This window comes from Coregonus lavaretus (assembly GCF_964263955.1).
Source record: "Coregonus lavaretus genome assembly, chromosome: 36".
Taxonomy (NCBI): Eukaryota; Metazoa; Chordata; class Actinopteri; order Salmoniformes; family Salmonidae; genus Coregonus; species Coregonus lavaretus.
The window spans coordinates 8062490-8081810 of NC_140023.1; the positions used below are offsets into that span (position 1 = coordinate 8062490).

The 19321-nt window shown below is 43.9% G+C and overlaps 1 protein-coding gene across 2 annotated transcripts; it reads right to left on the reverse strand.

Moving 5' to 3' along the window:
- Positions 1-1976: 1976 nt before the first annotated feature.
- On the reverse strand, positions 1977-18692 carry actn2b (actinin, alpha 2b). Of its 2 annotated transcripts, XM_084153629.1 has the most exons (22): positions 18455-18692; positions 13544-13658; positions 13343-13462; positions 12914-13000; positions 12604-12691; positions 12332-12410; positions 10836-10917; positions 10263-10348; positions 9372-9464; positions 8943-9173; positions 8563-8710; positions 8192-8342; positions 7921-8029; positions 5606-5746; positions 5281-5463; positions 5041-5175; positions 4581-4760; positions 4233-4379; positions 3815-3892; positions 3343-3408; positions 3018-3176; positions 1977-2817 (listed from the first exon to the last, which is right to left on the reverse strand). In XM_084153629.1, exons 1-22 carry the CDS (start codon positions 18584-18586, stop codon positions 2659-2661), a joined length of 2769 nt encoding a protein of 922 aa, XP_084009755.1. In that variant the 5' UTR covers positions 18587-18692; the 3' UTR covers positions 1977-2658. The 2 variants fall into 2 exon arrangements, with proteins under 2 accessions (XP_084009755.1, XP_084009756.1); XM_084153630.1 differs by lacking the exon at positions 3815-3892.
- Between the last annotated feature and the right edge of the window lie 629 nt (positions 18693-19321).

The following is a 19321-nucleotide window of genomic DNA, read 5'->3' on the forward strand; positions in this document are numbered from 1 at the left end:
AAATAGGCCCATTTATTTGTGTTCTGAGAAAATGTGAATGTGATCATATTTGGTTTGTATTCACACTTCGGGTGGCTAGGCTTGTCACACCCTGATCTGTTTCACCTGTCTTTGTGCTTGTCACCACCCCCCTCCAGGTGTCGCCCATCTTCCCCATTATCCCCTGTGTATTTATACCTGTGTTCTCTGTTTGTCTGTAGCCAGTTCGTCTTGGGTCGTCAAGCCTACCAGAGGTTTTCCCGTACTCCTGTTTTGCTCTAGCCCGTTTTCCAGTTTTTCCCGGCTTTGACCATTCTGCCTGTCCTGACCCTGAGCCTGCCTGCCATTCTGTACCTTGTGACACTGTTCTGGATTACCGACCTCTGCCTGCCCCGACCCTGAGCCTGCCTGCCGTTTCTGTACCTTTCGGACTCTGCTCTGGATTACTGACCTCTGCCTGCCCTTGACCTGTCGTTTGCCTGCCTCCTGTTTTTGTAAATAAACTTTTGCTATTTTGAACTGTCGGCATCTGGGTCTTATCCTGAGTTGTGATAAGGCCACCTAGGCCTTTTTAATAAAACAAGTATTGACTGGAATTAATCAATCAACACAATAGTGATGACATACAGTATGAGTATCTTTTTAATTACAGATGCAAAGGCCTAAATGATGCAATCCTGCATACAGCAAGCTCAGCTCTGTTAGTTTTTCTTTTTCAGTTTTTGTCCAATCGCAGTTTTTGTCTCTTTGTCTCTGTAAAGGGTTTTAATGTTTTCATCCTCCCTAGGGCCAGGAGTTTTCCAGGGGCTTTAAAAAAACACATATGACCTGATTAGAAAAATAATCTGGTGCCATCTTTTTTTTACAGATGATTTATTACTATGTCATATGCTACAACTAGGGTCCGGAGTTGGTTAGGTTAGCCTACTACCAGATCATGAAAAACGTTGGGCCCTAGGAAAACAATTTCCCCCCACCACTCTGGGACCTGTGGTGCCACCTCTGAAATCACCACACAATGTTACAAATGAAAAAACAAAGCCATATTTGTATGATCTACACTACCAGTCAAAAGTTTGGACACACATACTCATTCAAGGGTGTAAAAAATGTTACATAGTTTTTCAACAGGACAATGACCCAACACACCTCCAGGCTGTGTAAGGGCAATTTTACCAAGAAGGAGAGTGCTGCATCAGATGACCTGCTCTCCACAATCCCCCGACCTCAACCCAATTGAGATGGTTTGGGATGAGTCGGACCGCAGAGTGAAGGAAAAGCAGCCAACAAGTGCTCAGCATATGTGGGAACTCCTTCAAGACTGTTAGAAAAGCATTCCAGGTGAAGCTGGTTGAGAGAATGCCAAGAGTGTGCAAAGCTGTCATCAAGGCAAAGGGTGGCTATTTGAAGAATCTCAAATATAAAATATATTTTGATTTGTTTAACACTTTTTTGGTTACTACATGATTCCATATGTGCTATTTCATAGTTTTGATGTCTTTAATATTATTCTACAATTTAGAAAATAGTAAAAATAAAGAAAAACCCTTGAATGAGTAGGTGTGTCCAAACGTTTGACTGGTACTGTACATTTTATATGTTTTTGGTGGTGAGGATGGGCTTCCATAGTTTTACGTGGCTCAGTGCAGCCGGCAGCTACTGCAATAATTTCAGAATGTAACAGGCTGTTACTGCAATTTCAGTCTCAAATATTAGGAAAATGTCTGTACATTTCAACTGTTTCAAAAACATTTCTCTGCTATTACCATTTATACTGTAGGAGTGTTGGCTCAATTAATGAGACAATTCTGTTTACACTGCCCTGCTTCAAGGGGGGCAGCTGTTGAGCGAGTGTTGTGCACTATACATGTGTAGCCGACATTTTTACGAAAAGAGTGTAGTAAGTGTGAAGAGACTTTTAGCTTTGGGTTTGAGAAATGTATATTGTGTGTGAACTGTGGAACTTATTGTTCAATCAATCACTCATAGCCTTTAGCCAAACTGTTCTTCATTTATATTGGGTAACTTGCAAGAAAGGTTTGCATAGAGCAGGCACCATGTGCTATGATTATATCACAAGTACATTTTGTTGACATAAACAACACGTTTGTCATTACTTTTTAGAATGGAGTATGAGAGTCACACTTGATAACCTTGACACATATATCAGTGTGCTATCATAGAACCTATTATGATACTTAAATGTCTTACTTTACTATCATTTCAATCAAGCTTTTGCTAAAATAGTCCAGATCTCTCAAATCAGCAAATGGATAATCCTGATGTTTGGGTCATCATATACCACTCTGTCTTATTACCAATCAGAACTCATACAGTAGTTCCTAATAAGGCACTGACAGGAGATGAGGAAACAACGTTTACTGATACTATTGTTCTGTAGTCAACTGTTCTATTATATCGAACTATTGCAGCTTATATGATCATATCATTTTTCTTAGCAGATAACAAAAACTGTTTTTCTATCTTCACTTCACCGCAGAACTCATATCAGGGAAACTATTGTGCCACACAATAGTAGGCAAATGTACAATATCTACCTAATGTGAATCTAACATAGCTAACTTCACCTTGCTTTTACAGTGTGTTTGGTTAAAGGGGATTTCATCCAGAAGTGTTGGGTGGGGTCAAAAGGTCAATCTTGAGGGTCATCTTGCGGGTTTAGAGGTCACTCTCTCCGTAGAGGGCAGTGGAGAAGTCGGTGTAGTCTAGCGCTCCCGCGGGTCCCCCTGGACCACTGTAGGGGGCCATCCTCAAGATGCAGTACTCTGCCTGGTCAGGGGGGAGCTCCCTCCTCAGCTCCTCAACCAGGATGTAGGGCTGTAGAGGGGGAGAAGAACGGGGAGGGGGAGAGAACAGGGGCTCATTTAGGGAAGTCCGCTCTAGCAAATTTTCATCATCTGACAGAATAATATGTGTGTTTACCGTTATACTGAATGTGCCCCTTCTGTGTGATTGACATGGTCCACTCAATTGCCACACTCCCATTCACTTTCTCTCTCTCTCTCGCACACACACACCTTATCGGCTGCCAGAATCCTGAAGGATGCCATGACCTGGTCAGCGGTGTCTGTGTCAGCGGTTTCTCTGGTCATAAAATCGATAAAGGATTGGAATGACACTGTGCCAGTGGCACTGGGATCTACCAGCATCATGATGCGGGCAAATTCCACTTCACCCTGACAGTCAAAGAGAGAGAGAGAGATCAGGGAGAGAGATCAGAGAAAAGAACACTCATATCTTTATTCGTCATTACGTCATCACACATAGAATATTAATACCTCTTGGTATTAGTATGCATTGTTTGCGTACTGTAATTCTGTATGAGCACATTGAGACCCCTACCAAATCATAACCCATGGAGATCAGACAGGCCCTAAAGTCATCAGTGTCCATCGCCCCGTGTTTCTTCTGTAGTCAGAGGTCAAGGGTCGTAGGGTGGAGGTTGGGAGTGGGTCACCACACAGGGAGCAGAAGGGAGACCAGGAAGGGGAGAAGACCAAAGCTAACACAGAGACATGGACACACACACAACCAGACAGATGGACACAGTGACACAGTAACATTAGAAGACATGGAGAGAGAGACAATAAATACTTTAGGAGTCATTTCTAAATTAACTGTCATAACAGGCCAAAGCTGCTGCCACTAACATCGTCATGCTGTAGAGCCCACTGTCAAAATATTGATACAACTCAGAAAATATGATAGGTAGCAGCAGGTGTGGTCTGTTCTAGAAGGGATGGAAGAAGCCCAAGTCAGCAGCGAGAGGTCAGTCAGGGATCATGAAAGGTTAGAGGTCAGTAGGGTTGAGTACCTGATGGTCATTGCCCACATGACCCAGGCTGATCAGACAGGCCTTGAACTCCTCACGACGCAGTTTGCCTGTGTCCTCCTGGGGCCAGGTGTTAGAGGGGGTGTTAGTCGCACAGAACTGTCTCACACACACATGCAAGTGTCCATAACATGAAGCATTACAACAATGTGGAACCAATATCAGACATATACATTACACTATCATACAATAGTAGTTCTATTTGTATTATATTTTTTGACTGTCTAAACAACCAAGCCCAGAGAGCAGTGACCGTTGTAGTACAGTATCAACCACAATATATTACCCCAGTTTCCTTACGCAGCTTCTGGTATTATGCTACTTAACATGCCATTCAGGTTAAATGTTAATATATGAATCAGAGAACCCGGGAGTCCAGGGAGCGGAAGGAGCACTGTACCCGGTCAAAGTGGTTAAAGGAGGAGCGGAACTCATGCATCTGTTCCTGGCTGATGCCCTTGGCGTCGCGGGTCAGTATCTGGGTCTCGATCTCGTTGATGGTGCGGGCGATGGTGGTAAGGAGGAGCTCCCAGCCCACACGGATGTGCTGTTACCATGATGACAAGACACATAGACAGATATGGACTCAGACAAACAGTTATAGACACAGACAGATTAATCAGTTGCCAATGTTTCCCAACAATGCACTTTGGAATCTCGATGACATCCATCATCATTATCCCCATGACCACATCCAATCATCATAGACTGCATGCAGAGACCGTCTCTCTGTGGTGCTCTGCAGTACCTCCATGGTGTAGTTGGTGTGCTTGTTGTCAAACACCAGGGACTCCTGGATGAGCTGGTGGTCTCCCTCCAGCTTGTCGATGTTGGGCTTGTAGGTGACGATGACGTGCTCAAACTGCTTCAGCTGGGTCATCTGGTCCTCCAGGGTACCGCCCACCTCCAGGGAGCAGCGGCCAATCTCCTGTCAGAACAACGCACATGAGCAAGTCAGGTTTTTGTTCCGGTTCCAAAGGTACCCCTAGACCAGGGCTCTCCAACCCTGTTCCTGGAGCGCTACCATCCTGTAGGTTTTCACTCCAACCCTAATCTAGCACACCTGATTCTAATAATTAACTGGTTGATAAACTGAACCAGGTTAATTACAACTGGGGTTGGAGCAAAAACCTACCGGAGAGTAGCTCTCCAGGAACAGGGTTGGAGACCCCAGCCCTAGACACTAAACTGATGGCTGACTCTCTGACCTCCATCCTTGTCTGTATCCAGGGTCCGATGAGGTTAGCCTGGGCAGCAAACTGCCGTCTCAGCCTCTCGCTAGCATGCTGCCGGGCTAGCTCTTCCTGGAGGGAGCCTTCTCTCTGGGGAACCAGCTTCTTCACCTGGTCAGCAACATGGCGACAACACATACATCAATCTGACATAGAAAGTGACTATGTATGCGCATGCGTGTCTCAAGTGTACGTATGTGAATTTCGAGGTCCTACCTTGTCCCACTTGGCGAGGACCTCCTCTGTGGTGATGGTGCTGTAGGGGTTGATTAGGTTGGCCTTGATGCCGTAGCTCTGAGAGATTTTCTGCACCTCCATGTGGATCCCGAGGATGGCCTGTCTCTCTCCGTCTGCCTCTGGGAGGGTGGCCTTGAACTGCTCATGGGCAGAGATCAGGCTCTGCAGAGGAGGAGGAGAGTAGAAGTTGCAGTGTTGGCTTGTACATTCAAGAACGTGGCAAGTAATGGGCACTGTGTCAAAATGACGTAACAGTTGTAACAACGATAGAATGATAAAAATATTAATAGCGAGTGATACGTACCTGGACCTCATCGATAGTGTGTACAATAAACATATCCTGCAGATCCTCCATGGCCCCTTCCATCCAGTTGTTGAAAGGTGCTGATCTCTTGGCAAACTCCAGGAACAACTGATCAATGGTTTCCAGCAATTTCTCTGTCCTCTGGAAAACAGAAGAGATAAAAACACTTGTCATTCATCCCATTGACAATTAATCAACATTGCCTGTTTGGACTGTTAATCCCAGGATGCATCACATTGACATGACCCAATTGACCCCTGAGTTGGCAAGGTGGTCTGCATGGATTAGACCCCTCCCTTTGGGCAGGGAGATGGGGCAGACAGCAGCCTAACCCCAAGCCTGGCTGTGGGTCTTGACACCTTTGTAGGTCATGAGCGCCCAGTAAGGATCAGAGGGGCTCAGAGGAAAAGGACTGTGGGTATCCTGCCAGCTAGATACTGGACAGGCAGCCATATCTAGATACAGTGTCTTCAGAAACTATCCATACCCCTTTACTTATTCCACATTTTGTGGTGTTACAGCCTGAACTCAAAATGGATGAAATGTATATTTTTTCTCACCCATCTACACACTATACCCCATAATGACAAAATTAAAATATATATTTTTGGAAATTTATTGGAAATGAAATACAGAAATACAGTCTCTCATTTACATAAGTATTCACACCCCTGAGTCAATACTTTGTAGAAGCACCTTTGGCAGTGACGAGTCTTTCTGGGTAAGTCTCTAAGAGCTTTCCACACTTGGATTGTGCAACATTTGTCCATGATTTTATAAAAATTATTCAAGCTCTGTCAAATGTGTTGTTGATCATTGTTAGACAATCATTTTCAGGTGTTGCCATAGATTTTCAAGCAGATTTAAGTCAAAACTGTGCCTCGGCCACTCAGGAACATTCACTGTCTTCTTGGTAAGCAACTCCAATGTAGATTTGGTGTTTTAGGTTATTGTCCTGCTGAAAGGTGAATTCATCTCCCAGTGTCTGTTGGAAATCAGACTGAACCAGGTTTTCCTCTAGGATTTTGCCTGTACTTAGCTCCATTCAGTTTATTTTTTATCCCGAAAAACTCCACAGTCCTTAACGATTATAAGCATACCCATAACATGATGCAGCCACCACTATTCTTGAAAATATGGAGAGTGGTACTTAGTAATGTGTTGTGTTGGATTTGCCCCAAACATAACACTTTGTATTCAGGACATAAAGTGAATTGCATTGCCACAATTCTTGCAGTATTACTTTAGTGCCTTGTTGCCAACAGGATGCATGTTTTGGAATATGTATATTCTGTACAGGCTTCCTTTTCCCTCTGTCAATTAGGTTAGTATTATGGGGTTACTACAATGTTGTTGATCCATCCTCAGTTTTCTCCTATCACAGCCATTAAACTCTGTAACTGTTTTAAAGTCACCATTGGCCTCATGGCAACTGAGTTAGGAAGGACGCCTGTGTCTTTGTAGTGACTGGGTGTATTCATACACCATCCAAAATGTAATTAATAACTTCACCATGCTCAAAGGGATATTCAATGTCTGTTTGTTTACAATCTACCAAAAGGTTCCCTTCGCGAGGCATTGGAAAACCTCCCTGGTCTTTGTGGTTGAATCTGTGTTTGAAATTCAGTGCTCAACTGAGGGACCTTACAGATAATTGTATGTGTGGGGTACAGAGATGAGGTAGTCATTCAAAAATCATGTTAAACACTATTATTGCAACTTTTGTGACTTGTTAAGCAAATTCTTTACTCCTGAACTTATTTAGGCTTGCCATTACAAATGGGTTGAACACTTATTGACTCAAGACATTTCAGCTTACCATTTTTTATTAATTTGTAAGTAGTTCTAAAAACATAATTCCACTTTGACATTATGGGGTATTGTGTGTGTGTAGGCCAGTGACCATGAATCTCAATATAATCCATTTTAAATTCAGGCTGTAACACAACATAATGTGGAAAAAGTCAAGGGGTATGAATACTTTCTGAAGGAACTGTAAATGTGCCTTCATTTCATCCCCTTATCTCAATCAGCTGTCTTCATGCCCCACCCCTAGCTATCTCACTATAATATACATGAGATTTAGCTTTGTTATGGGTTAAGTAGTCCTGTGAACTATCCACCCCACCCCAAGGTAACGTCATTCACTGCTTAACCTCCTCAGCTCTCTTCTGGATTCATGGAACTGGTTCTCTTTCCAACACTACCAAGCTGTACTGTGCCGGCTAACTTTTCACTGGGCACAGCAGCTTAGCCCAGTTTAGCTTAGCTGGGAATATAACGTCATGTCCCAAACCTCAACCTCCTCCACTCACCTCCAGAGCCTCTCTCCTCTTCTGGGTCAGTGTACCAAGCTGATCCCACAGGTCACAGATTCTCTGGCACCTCTGGTTGACAGCAGCCACATCATGATAGTCCAGCTCACTGCACAACACCACAGGAAGCATATAGGTTAATGAAGAGCAACTTCAGACTGTTTGGTATAATTTAAATAGAATGCCAGTTGTAGTCCTTGTCAAAACCATGATTTTAGGAATAGGACTTGGTTGGGACGATGGTTGGGAGGGTTAGAGGAAGGGTCCGTACTTGAGCTCCTGTGCGATGGCAGCGATCTGCTCCACCCTGTCCTGGTGAGCAGCCAGATCACTCTCAAATGCCTCGTGTTTCCGTAGCAATGCCCGCACCTCCGTCAGGGTGGCTGTCTCGTAGTCCTTCTGAGATAGAATCAACTCTTTCCCTGGGTCATACACACAGAGAGAGAGAGAGAGAGAGAGAGAGAGAGGGTCATGAACCTCCCATTAGCAAAAACAAATGCTGAAGATTTACTGACATTTTCCCATTGACAAATCTCAAAGGATTTGGAGCTAATCAATTACATTCAAACGTCAAACTCTAGACAAACCAGGAACATAAGTAAACCCTCCACAGACAGACAGACAATCATGTCCCAGACAGACCATTAGCCCAGGTCTCATGGGTGGTGGCTTTCTGGAGGAACTTTTCAGCCAGGTGGTCCAGTCTCTCCAGCCTGCGGATCTCTGTCAGAAGCCACTCCTCGTAGCCTTTCTCTGCACCCTCCAGCCCCTGCCATGCACTGGCTATGTCCTACAGCCACACAGAGACACAAAGACCCGGGTCAAAACCAGCAAAGCACCACGCTCAGTAGATAGGCTATTAAAAAGGCTTTTTAACTCTATCAGCATTTTGGTAAGAGTGCCATGGTGTTTACCTTTGGTATTTTGATGATCTATATCCATAGCTACTGTACTTCGACTGGTGGCTTGTGTTTCATCAGTTTGATATGATTTATCATTGAATGCTGGGTGTTTACACTTACAGACACCATCTTTCCCTCAGAGGGCATGAAGGCGGGACGGTTGCTGATGCGCAGCTTGGTCTGCAGGGTGTTGAAGCTGATCTCCAGCTGGCACTTCTCCTGCACCTTGGGGGGCTTGTGCATGCGGCGGTAGTCTCTGAAATCCTCCAGCTTCCTCTGCATCTCAACCATGGTTTTCTCTGCAGTTCTGTTCTCCAACCATGGGGTAGTCCGGCGGATCCACTCCAGTAGCTACGGAACACAGAGGGTGGTGATGTTAAGTTGAATTGGACATTGAATTTGATTTGAATACTGGGAAATTCCATTCCTACGAGTTTGTGTGAGACGGTGGACTTTTTGAGTATTCAGATTGGGGTAGAAGTAGCTCTCCTGAGAGAGTTCACCAATATGAAAGCATACGTCCAAATGTATGCTTCTGTGTTGCTTTACCTCGCTGGCCAGCCTCTCGTATTCCTCCATCAGTTTCTCATTCTCCTGGTTCACACCCAGCACTTTAGAGATCCTGTTGGCCGCCGTCTCAGCCTACCAAGGCGAGGGAGGAAAGAGAGGTGAGGGGAGGGGATGGGGGAAAGAGAGATGAGGGGAGGGGGGAAAGAGAGATGAGGGGAGGGGTGAAAGAGAGGTGAGGGGAGGGAGGAAAGAGAGATGAGGGGAGGGGTGAAAGAGAGATGAGGGGAGGAGGGAAAGAGAGATGAGGGGAGGAGGGAAAGAGAGATGGGGAGGGGGAAAGAGAGGTGAGGGGAGGAGGGAAAGAGGTGGGAGGGGAGGGGGGAAAGAGAGATGAGGTGAGGGGGGAAAGAGAGATGAGGGGAGGGGGAAAGAGAGGTGAGGGGAGGAGGGAAAAAGAGATGAGGGGAGGGGGGAAAGAGAGATGAGGGGAGGAGGGAAATAGAGATGAGGGGAGGAGGGAAAGAGAGATGAGGGGAGGAGGGAAAGAGAGATGAGGGGAGGAGGGAAAGGGGGGGGGGGTTTAAGAGAGGTGAGGGGAGGAGGGAAAGAGAGGTGAGGTGGTTCTTGTCGCATATCTAATGCTATTCCTCACACAATACAATTCAACATACACCCCCCCCCCCTCAACACGCACACACCATTTAAGTCATTCCTTTAATGCAATCTGTGTGCATCATTTCAAAAACATTCATTTCAATGTGAAACTCACAATTTACCAACTCAGTAGAATTATGATCTCAAACAACTCATAGGCTAGAGAGGAGTGATTGACATATGGTAATCCTCATCAATTGGTTTAGGAGGTATTGTACCCACAACACATTGCATTCACAAACTCGATTCAAATTGTTCATGGTGCAAGCTGTATACCTGCTCGGCTCCAGCAAATGCATGATAGAAGCAGGACACATAGGTCATAATAGCTCTCTCATCAGGCTTGGGGGTGTTGATGATGTCTACAGAGGGCGGGAGGGACAGAAGAGGGTGACAGACGACAAGTAGAGAAGAAGGAAGATATGGAAGGTGGAGACAGGAAACACAAGAACACTGACAGAGGAGAGGGACCACAGATCGACTCCACACCTGAACTTAGCCCAGGGCTATCCTGGAGGGAAGGTGGGGTGGTCTATGGCAAAGGGATCTAAACAAGGACCTGGTCACCTTGACACTAGGACTACACAGCATCAATGTCCCCTCACCTTCTGTACCACTGCAAATGTGTGATACAAACTGGACATATAGGTCATAACAGTCCTGTCGTCTGGCCTGGCTGAGCTTATAAAATCTGTGTGGGGAGACCAGGCAGATAGGACTTTATCATTACAATGTGCATACAATGTGCATGAAGACAATCCTCCAGGCAATCCTGCAACAAAACCACAATCTGACTCCCACCATAACAGGACCAGATAAGATGGTTTATGTTTCCTTAGAAGACATTACCTTCTGCGTCCAGCATCTTGGGAATATCCAGGTGCTTCTCTGCTATTTCAAACGCCAGGTTCAGGTTCCCCATTGGATCATCCTAGAAAATGATCAATATTATAGAAACATACTTTCCAATTAAACTAATACACAAAGTCATCTTTTCATTTACTTTTTATATGAGAAAACAGTATTTGAAACCAGTTTACAAACTGTCCTGCATCCAGTGATGGTATTAACTAAACAGGTGACAGACAGTCAGTAAGTGCCTCCTCACTAATGGAGTAGTAATGGAGTAGGGTGAGTCAGTGTGTTTAGTGGGAGGAGAGGGCTCATGCTGCTGATTTTGTCCTAAGTCTGTTCCACTGATGCCGGCAGAGAGGAAAAAGCCTGTTACAGGACAGTGGCAGCTGCAGAGATCCAGGGTGGGCAGATACCCATGGGCCTGTTCCCCACACGGAGCCATTTCAGCAAGCTAACACTCAGGGCTTACTGAGCCCACTCACCTGGAGCCAGACACGACAGCTGACAGGATCTGTCTGGGCTCAATGCATGTGTGGGAGTGTTGGTGGTGGGGGGGGGGTGGGGGGGGGCATTTAAAGGTGATTCTGATATAGGTGTGTGTGTCTGTGTGTGTGTGTGCATATGTCTGAGAGAGGGGGGACACCTCTACTGAAACCCAAAGCCTCTGGCTTTCCGAAAGGTTTGGGTTCCACAGATCAATCCATTTTCCTGTCTGTTTCCATATAACCGTGAATAGATTGATTGCCCTATAAAGAGCAGTACCAGGCAGAGGTATCTGCCAGCCACAGCTGAGGTAAACCCTGGGCTCTCCTGGGATGTGACTCACATTTCTCTGTCTATTCACAGTCAGGACTAAGTCAGTTCAGGATGGAGATGTAAATGTCACTCACTATTAACAAGGCCACAGCTTACAAGGTGTAAGGAGAAACGTGTATATTCCACACTGTAGCCTACTCTTTACACGTCCACATTTTATTTTACAAAATGTGTCTATACACAACACCTGAACACCGATACACTAATATACTCTTGAACTCTAATGAATGCACTACAGTGACCCAGTCTACCATAGAAAGGATAAACCTTGAACAGCATAGAACTACACACTGTACACACAATTCTACACACAACATAGTCCACTTTTTATTTACACATACGATACCTTCAGATTGTGATAGTTGATTAGATCTGGCCTGTGTTTGTGTATCAGGGCACAGAAGGCTAACCCATCCTTCCAGCTTTATTTAATGGTGGGCCAGGTGAGCATGTCATTAAGACAGTGAATGCAGACATCAGTAAGGAGAGATTGGGCAAGTTAAACATAACAAAGCACTCTTATATCTGCTTCTCAAAGGTCAATAGCTTTCTGTTAATCCATGCTGTGGGAAAAGACTGTGGAGTTACTATTCTGGACATAGGGAACCCTTCTCTGTTAGTATGTTGGAGGCACTTGACACCATCAAGGTTAGTGTTTGGGACACACGAGAGACCTTGTTGAGCTTAGCGTAGTCGATGAGGTCAGGCCTGTGTCTGTGAATCAGGGCACAGAAGGCCAGTCCGTCCTTCCAGCTTCACCAGCAGGCAGCAGAGATAACCAGGTCAGAGGTCAGAGTGGCATAATAACTGAGTAAAGCAGAGTTTACCATCACTGGTCCTAGAGAGCTACAGTGTCTGCAAGCTTTGCCTGTCTTATCACTTAGTACTAACACATAAGTACAGAATATAATAAAATAGAAAAAATACAATACAAAAGTGTTTTCACCTAACGTGGAAGTTCTGGACATTGACGTTCCTGTAGGGGGCAGTCTTTCTCTGGCACCACAAGAGAAGGCCTTCCTTTGCAGAGGTTTCTGAGAGGAGAGAGAAATACTTATTCAACAGAGCTATTCCCCAGTGAGATCTCTATTTCATTAACCAGGAAGTCAATACAGATCATCTCTTTTCAGGGGAGACCTGGCCAAGAAGATAGCTGCAGAATAAAAACATTATGCAGGACATAACCTATTTACAATAGTAATAAAGGCAGTTGATTTTTTTAAGTATGCTATTTTGTTTGAATTGTTCTATCTTACCTTCTACAGAGATGTCCTGGATGGCAAAGCGGAGGATGATGGTCCATATCATTCCAAGAGTCATCTTAATGTTACCATCCACAATTTCTGAGGAGAAAACATCCAATTACCATCAGATCCATCACATAATTAGAGTAGGAACTGCTTCAGATAATTATCAAAAAGATAATGGGGCGGCAGGAAGCCTAGATGTTAAAAGCGGTGGGCCAGTAACTGAAAGGTCGCTGGTTCGAACCACTAAGCCGACTAGGTGAAAAATCGACCAATGTGTCCTAGAGCAAGACACTTAACCCTAATTGCTCCTGTAAATCACTTTGGATAAAAGTATCTGCTAAATGACTAAAATGTAAAATAATGAATGGATGAATCAAATAAGTCAAAAGATACTGAGCTGCCTGAACATGAAGTACTGCCTGAATAAAACATCACCTTCAGCTCCAATAGAGACAAGTTTCACTCCTTTGCTGGTGATGAAATCCAGGGCTTTGTTGACATTGGCAATCTTGTGAAAACGCATCTTCCCTCTGTCAGGCTTGGGTAACCTCTCACCTGAGGGAAAGAAACAGCATTTAACTCTAAGCGTAATCACTAACAATCAATGTATTCAACTATATATTAAACAAACAGTACCTGAAATAACTTCCAAGAGAAGCATGAGTTTGAGGCCATTCCTGAAGTCGTCCTCAATGTACTCAATCTGTGTTCCTGCTTTCCTCAGGTGGGAGTTACACCAAGCTGTGAAGGTCTACAAATGAAATGATATTTTGGTGAGTAAAATACAAATAGTACAATTTAATTTTCACATAACTTTGATGCAGTGACTTCAAATTAGGATGGGGTTGAGCATTGATAATCGAGACTTCCTGTGAGCTCATCAGAGAACATTGAGTGAGTTTTCCATCAAGGGTCTTATTCATCAAGGGTAGAATGTTCCAAAACGTTTTAAAACTTGAACAGTGAATTTTACATTAACTTTTCCAATTGGAAGTCTCATATACCCTTCCCACTTGAAAGTGTTTGCCAACCATACATTATGAAAGTAGCTACCTCCCCAATGTCTTTCATCAAAATATGGATTTTTCTCCATTTCGCCTAGCTCTAGTGTATAGCCTGGTTGTAAACATACAAGACTAGCCTGGTTGTAAACATACAAGACTAGCCTGGTTGTAAACATACAAGACTAGCCTGTTTGTAAACATACAAGACTAGCCTGGTTGTAAACATACAAGACTAGCCTGTTTGTAAACATACAAGACTAGCCTGTTTGTAAACATACAAGACTAGCCTGGTTGTAAACATACAAGACTAGCCTGGTTGTAAACATACAAGACTAGCCTGGTTGTAAACATACAAGACTAGCCTGGTTGTAAACATACAAGACTAGCCTGGTTGTAAACATACAAGACTAGCCTGGTTGTAAACATACAAGACTAGCCTGGTTGTAAACATACAAGACAACAGCTTAGCAGGACTTAGCGGGCGGTCATAAATTGTGATGACTCTGGTCCATAAAATACACATGAATTTGATTTTAATTCATGCTTTGTACTGTATCCTTATGCAAGACTTCAACATGAGAACTCTCTCCTGCTATGTTTATATTAAGTTACTCTATCTCACAACAGCAAACAGAACCCACAGGCAATCAACACTGTACCGTTGAAAGCCCTGAGAAGCCCCTAGCTCACATTCCAGATGATATAAGGTGTTCAATTTAGCCTGCTCTGGCGGTCCTAGTGATAAGAGACAGGAAGAAAACATTTTAACTGAATATCAAGATGAGAGGAAAATGTCACATGCATACACGTGTTTCTCTTTGCAAAGTAAAGAGACACACTTTTACTAAAATGTTAACTACTGTCTGATAAATAAATAAAAATGCGAAGTGGAGCTATCGCCATATTGCTTTCACTATCTATCCTTCTAGATATGTGAATACCGAAAGGGCAGAGGCTAAAATGGACGGAGGGCTATGGGCCTAAATTGAAACACCTAAATGTGTAATTTCTTGGATGTGTCACAAACTGGGAGTGCTCTACAGTATATTAAATGGGATATTTTGAACATCTCTTCTCAAAAAGCCTCAGTGGATCAGCCTCAATTTGACTCCTTACAACAACCAGGAATGTGATCTCTCAATCTGCCTCCAGCTTTCATCTACAGTGTTGACCGTACTGTGTAAACACAGGGAATGTTTGTATGCTTCAGTGACATGCTCTGTTTTCAAGCCATTCCAGTTCACACAGCATGACTGGGAGAGTGATCCTCTGGCCCTTAAGTTCTTATAGCACATAGCCTGGTCCCCCAGAGGGCTGTGGGTTAATGCCACCCGTCTTATAGCACATAGCCTGGTCCCCCAGAGGGCTGTGGGTTAATGCCACCCGTCTGGAGAGGCTGCCCGGTGGGACCTCTGTCTAAATTAGGAATATTAGAGGCTTTGAAACAAAGGACCGCATTACACATGACAAAAGAGACCAAAGTGCATGTGACATTGAACGGCTGCCTCCTCGTTAAAACATGGCTGGCCCTCCAGACCTGACCTCGCCAGAGCTGCAGACCCCCCACCCCTTTTCCCCACTCCAACAGCTCTGACAATCAGAGCTAAATATATTCATGAATCATGTCCAATGAGGACCACCCATCATTGAAGTAGTTGAGCCTTTGCGGCTTTATGCGGCGTGGTCTGGAGGTAAAAAATCTAAGTTTAATCATGTTTTGTAAGGCGTTTAAGAATCCTACATTTATTTGTATATAAGAAAAGGGAAATAGGTGATTTTACTATATAACTTCAAACTTGTTCAAACACCTGAGCACGTTGGAGGCTGTTTCTTCATTGATTTCAGTCTTGGTTCCAAAAATGTCTTATGTGCCAAGGTTATTTTCACTACACAAGGCTAAATCAGTGGGTGGCATACCTGGTTGTGTCAGGTGGAACACCTAGCACGTGCTACAACATTGTAGCCTAATGGGCATGTTAGGCTACTGTATAAAGGTAAGGACAGTTCAGGGTGCCAGCAGGTCTTATTCAAGGGCAGCCCTGTCTTCCCCTGTGGCTCTTACTGGGTAATAGGATTAAAGTTGAGGGAAATGATTAGGGAAAGCTAATATAGAGCCCTACTTAAGATGCCAGAGAAGTTACTCAGAACTGCAAACAAATCCCACGTGGTCAACACTGCTATCCAACAATACCAGGCAGAAGGCCCTCAGTAGGCATATAGGTCTTCTTTAGCATGTACCTCAAATAAATATTTGTTTTGCCTCGTTAAACCAAGATATTTGAGGAACAGTTCAACCTCTTCCATAGCAATAAAGTGTGGGGAAATGGGGAAATGCTCTGCTGACAAGTATTTTTCTCCGCTCATACAGGAGTAATAAAGGCCTAGTGCACAATTATTATTATTTGTGTGTATACACTACCGGTCAAAAGTTTTAGAACACCTACTCATTCAAGGGTTTTTCTTTATTTTTACTATTTTCTACATTGTAGAATAATAGTGAAGACATCAAAACTATGAAATAACACATATGGAATCATTTAGCAACCCAAAAAGTGTTAAACAAATCAAAATATATTTCTTCAAATAGCCACCCTTTGCCTTGATGACAGCTTTGCACACTCTTGGCATTCTCTCAACCAACTTCAACTGGAATGCTTTTCCAACAGACTTGAAAGAGTTCCCACATATGCTGAGCACTTGTTGGCTGCTTTTCCTTCACTCTGCAGTCCGACTCATCCCAAACCATTCAATTTGGTTGAGGTCGGGGGATTGTGGAGGCCAGGACATCTGATGCAGCACTCCATCACTCTCCTTCTTGGTAAAATAGCCCTTACACAGCCTGGAGGTGTTTTGGGTCATTGTCCTGTTGAAAAACAAATGATAGTCCCACTAAGCCCAAATCAGATGGGATGGCGTTTCGCTGCAGAATGCTGTGGTAGCCATGCTGGTTAAGTGTGCCTTGAATTCTAAATAAATCACAGACAGTGTCACCAGCAAAGCACCCCCACACCATAACACCTCCTCCTGCATGGATTACGGTGGAAAATACACATGTGGAGATCATCCGTTCACCCTCACCGCGTCTCACAACGACACGGCGGTTGGAACCAAAAATCTCAAATTTGGACCAAAGGACAAAGGACAAATGCTCGTGTTTCTTGGCCCAAGCATGTCTCTTCTTATTATTGGTGTCCTTTAGTAGTGGTTTCTTTGAAGCAATTCGACCATGAAGGCCTGATTCACACAGTCTCCTCTGAACAGTTGATGTTGAGATGTGTCTGTTACTTGAACTCTGTGAAGCCTTTTTTTGGGCTGCAATTTCTGAGACTGGTAACTCTAATGAACTTATCCTCTGCAGCAGAGGTACTCTGGGTCTTCGATTCCTGTGGCGGTCCTCATGAAAGCCAGTTTCATCATAGCGCTTGATGGTTTTTGCGACTGCACTTGAAGAAACTTTCAAAGTTCTTGACATTTTCCGTATTGACTGACCTTCATGTCTTAAAGTAATGATGGACTGTCATTTCTCTTTGCTTATTTGAGCTGTTCTTGCCATAATATGGACTTGGTATTTTACCAAATAGGGCTATCTTCTGTATATCCCCCCCTATCTTGTCACAACACAACTGATTGGCTCAAACGCATTAAGAAGGAAAGAAATTCCACAAATTAACTTTTAACAAGGCACACCTGTTAATTGAAATGCATTCCAGGTGACTACCTCATGAAGCTGGTTGAGAGAATGCCAAGAGTGTGCAAAGCTGTCATCAAGGCAAAGGGAAGCTATTTGAAGAATCTCAAATATAAAATATATTTTGATTTGTTTAACACTTTTTTGGTTACTATATGATTCTATATGTGTTATTTCATAGTTTTGATTATTCTACAACCTAGAAAATAGTAAAAATAAAGAAAAACCCTTGAATGAGTAGGTTTTCAAAAAACTTTTGACTGGTAGTGTATAATTTTTTTTGAAATTGTGATTTATCAGGGGTTGCTGCAACACTCTCAGCACCCCTAACGCCAGTTGCTAAGAGCATTTCGGAAGGAAGACTTAATAACCTTCTGTTTGAGACCAGTTGACAGATACTGAGTTGGGGCCCTATACTCAGACTCTTGGACACTGGATTAATCTACTATATTGCCTTTTGGTCTCGAAGTTAAAATTAGATATAGCATCCATTCTAATCCCAAGGACGTCATCATGTGTTAGAATTATCTGTTGACAGCTCTCATTCCTCGCATATCAGTGGAATGGCAACAGTCTCAAGAGCCGCTCATTGAGCTATTGTTAGCTGGTAGCAGCGCATCCGTCCGTCAATATTCCCGTCAACTGGAGCCAAGGCCCCCCCCCCCCCCCCCCCCCCAGGATACCAGGAACCAGAGACAGAGCTTGGAGCCTGCGCTAAACGTCAATAACTCAATATTAAATTAATAACACAATGGAAATGAAAAAAACAAGTTAATAATTTCCCAATCCTGTGCTTAAGGTAGTCCTACTGTACTGTTTAATATGTTATCTGCAGGTCATCTTCTCTTGACTTACCTTTCTTTGCTGTTTTTCCCAAGCAGGGTCCAGCAACATGTCCCTGTCCCAGTCATCCTCCTGTATCATGTAGTCCTCCTCATCTCCGAATCCGTTATTATAATGCACTGTCGTCTCTATTTGGGTCATCATTGCGTCTTAAATCTTTGTATTCCCCCAAATTCAATGCGTTTTTGTCTTCCAATATCCTTATGTATTTAGACTCTGATAATTCAATTATTAACCTGGGCTGGGTAACTTCCACTGTCTCCCTATCTTTCTATTTGACTTCCTCTCTCACTCGCTTGCGGGTGTTCGGTCTGGCTGCAGTTGCCACAGCGGAACAAACGCTGATAGCAATTAGTACTGACAGGTCACATGACAGGCGCGCAGGGCGCCATACACTCAGGGGAAACACTCTTTTCACGCCACTAAGATGTAGCAGGTTAGGAAAATGTATGCAGCAGGTTAGGCGACTGAGGATAAGGTTAGGGAAAGGGTTAGCGAAAATGCTCTCCTAACCTGCTACGAATATCACTTTGTATCAAAGTGGCGTGAAATGAGTGTGTCCCATCCTGATTGTGTTTAGTGGGGGGTTCGGCTAATAAACCAGGGGAGGCTTCACTCTACGAATCTTAATTGCACAAAGTCTATTATTTGTCAGGGAATACTATTTGTAGATCAGTGATTCTACACCTCACTTTGCTCAAGCTGACCCTCTCCAATGGACTCGGAAGTTGTATTAAATTAGGGGCAGTTGAGACAATGAAACCAACAATGGGACTCGAACCAAGTGACTGTCCAGCCAACACCTTAACAGTTACGCCTTGAGGTCCGAACCTCTTGGCCAACACCTTAACCATTATGCCAAAATGTCTGACCTATTCG

What these genes read in the sequence shown, in the direction of transcription:
- actn2b (XM_084153629.1), bottom strand. Translation starts at nt 18,586, where the DNA reads ATGATGACCCAAATAGAGACGACAGTGCATTATAATAACGGATTCGGA. An exon ending in ACACTATCGATGAGGTCCAG is followed by an intron (nt 5,464 to 5,605) that starts GTACGTATCACT and finishes CCTCCTCTGCAG; the next exon opens with AGCCTGATCTCTGCCCATGA. An exon ending in CCTTTAACCACTTTGACCGG is followed by an intron (nt 3,893 to 4,232) that starts GTACAGTGCTCC and finishes ACCTGGCCCCAG; the next exon opens with GAGGACACAGGCAAACTGCG.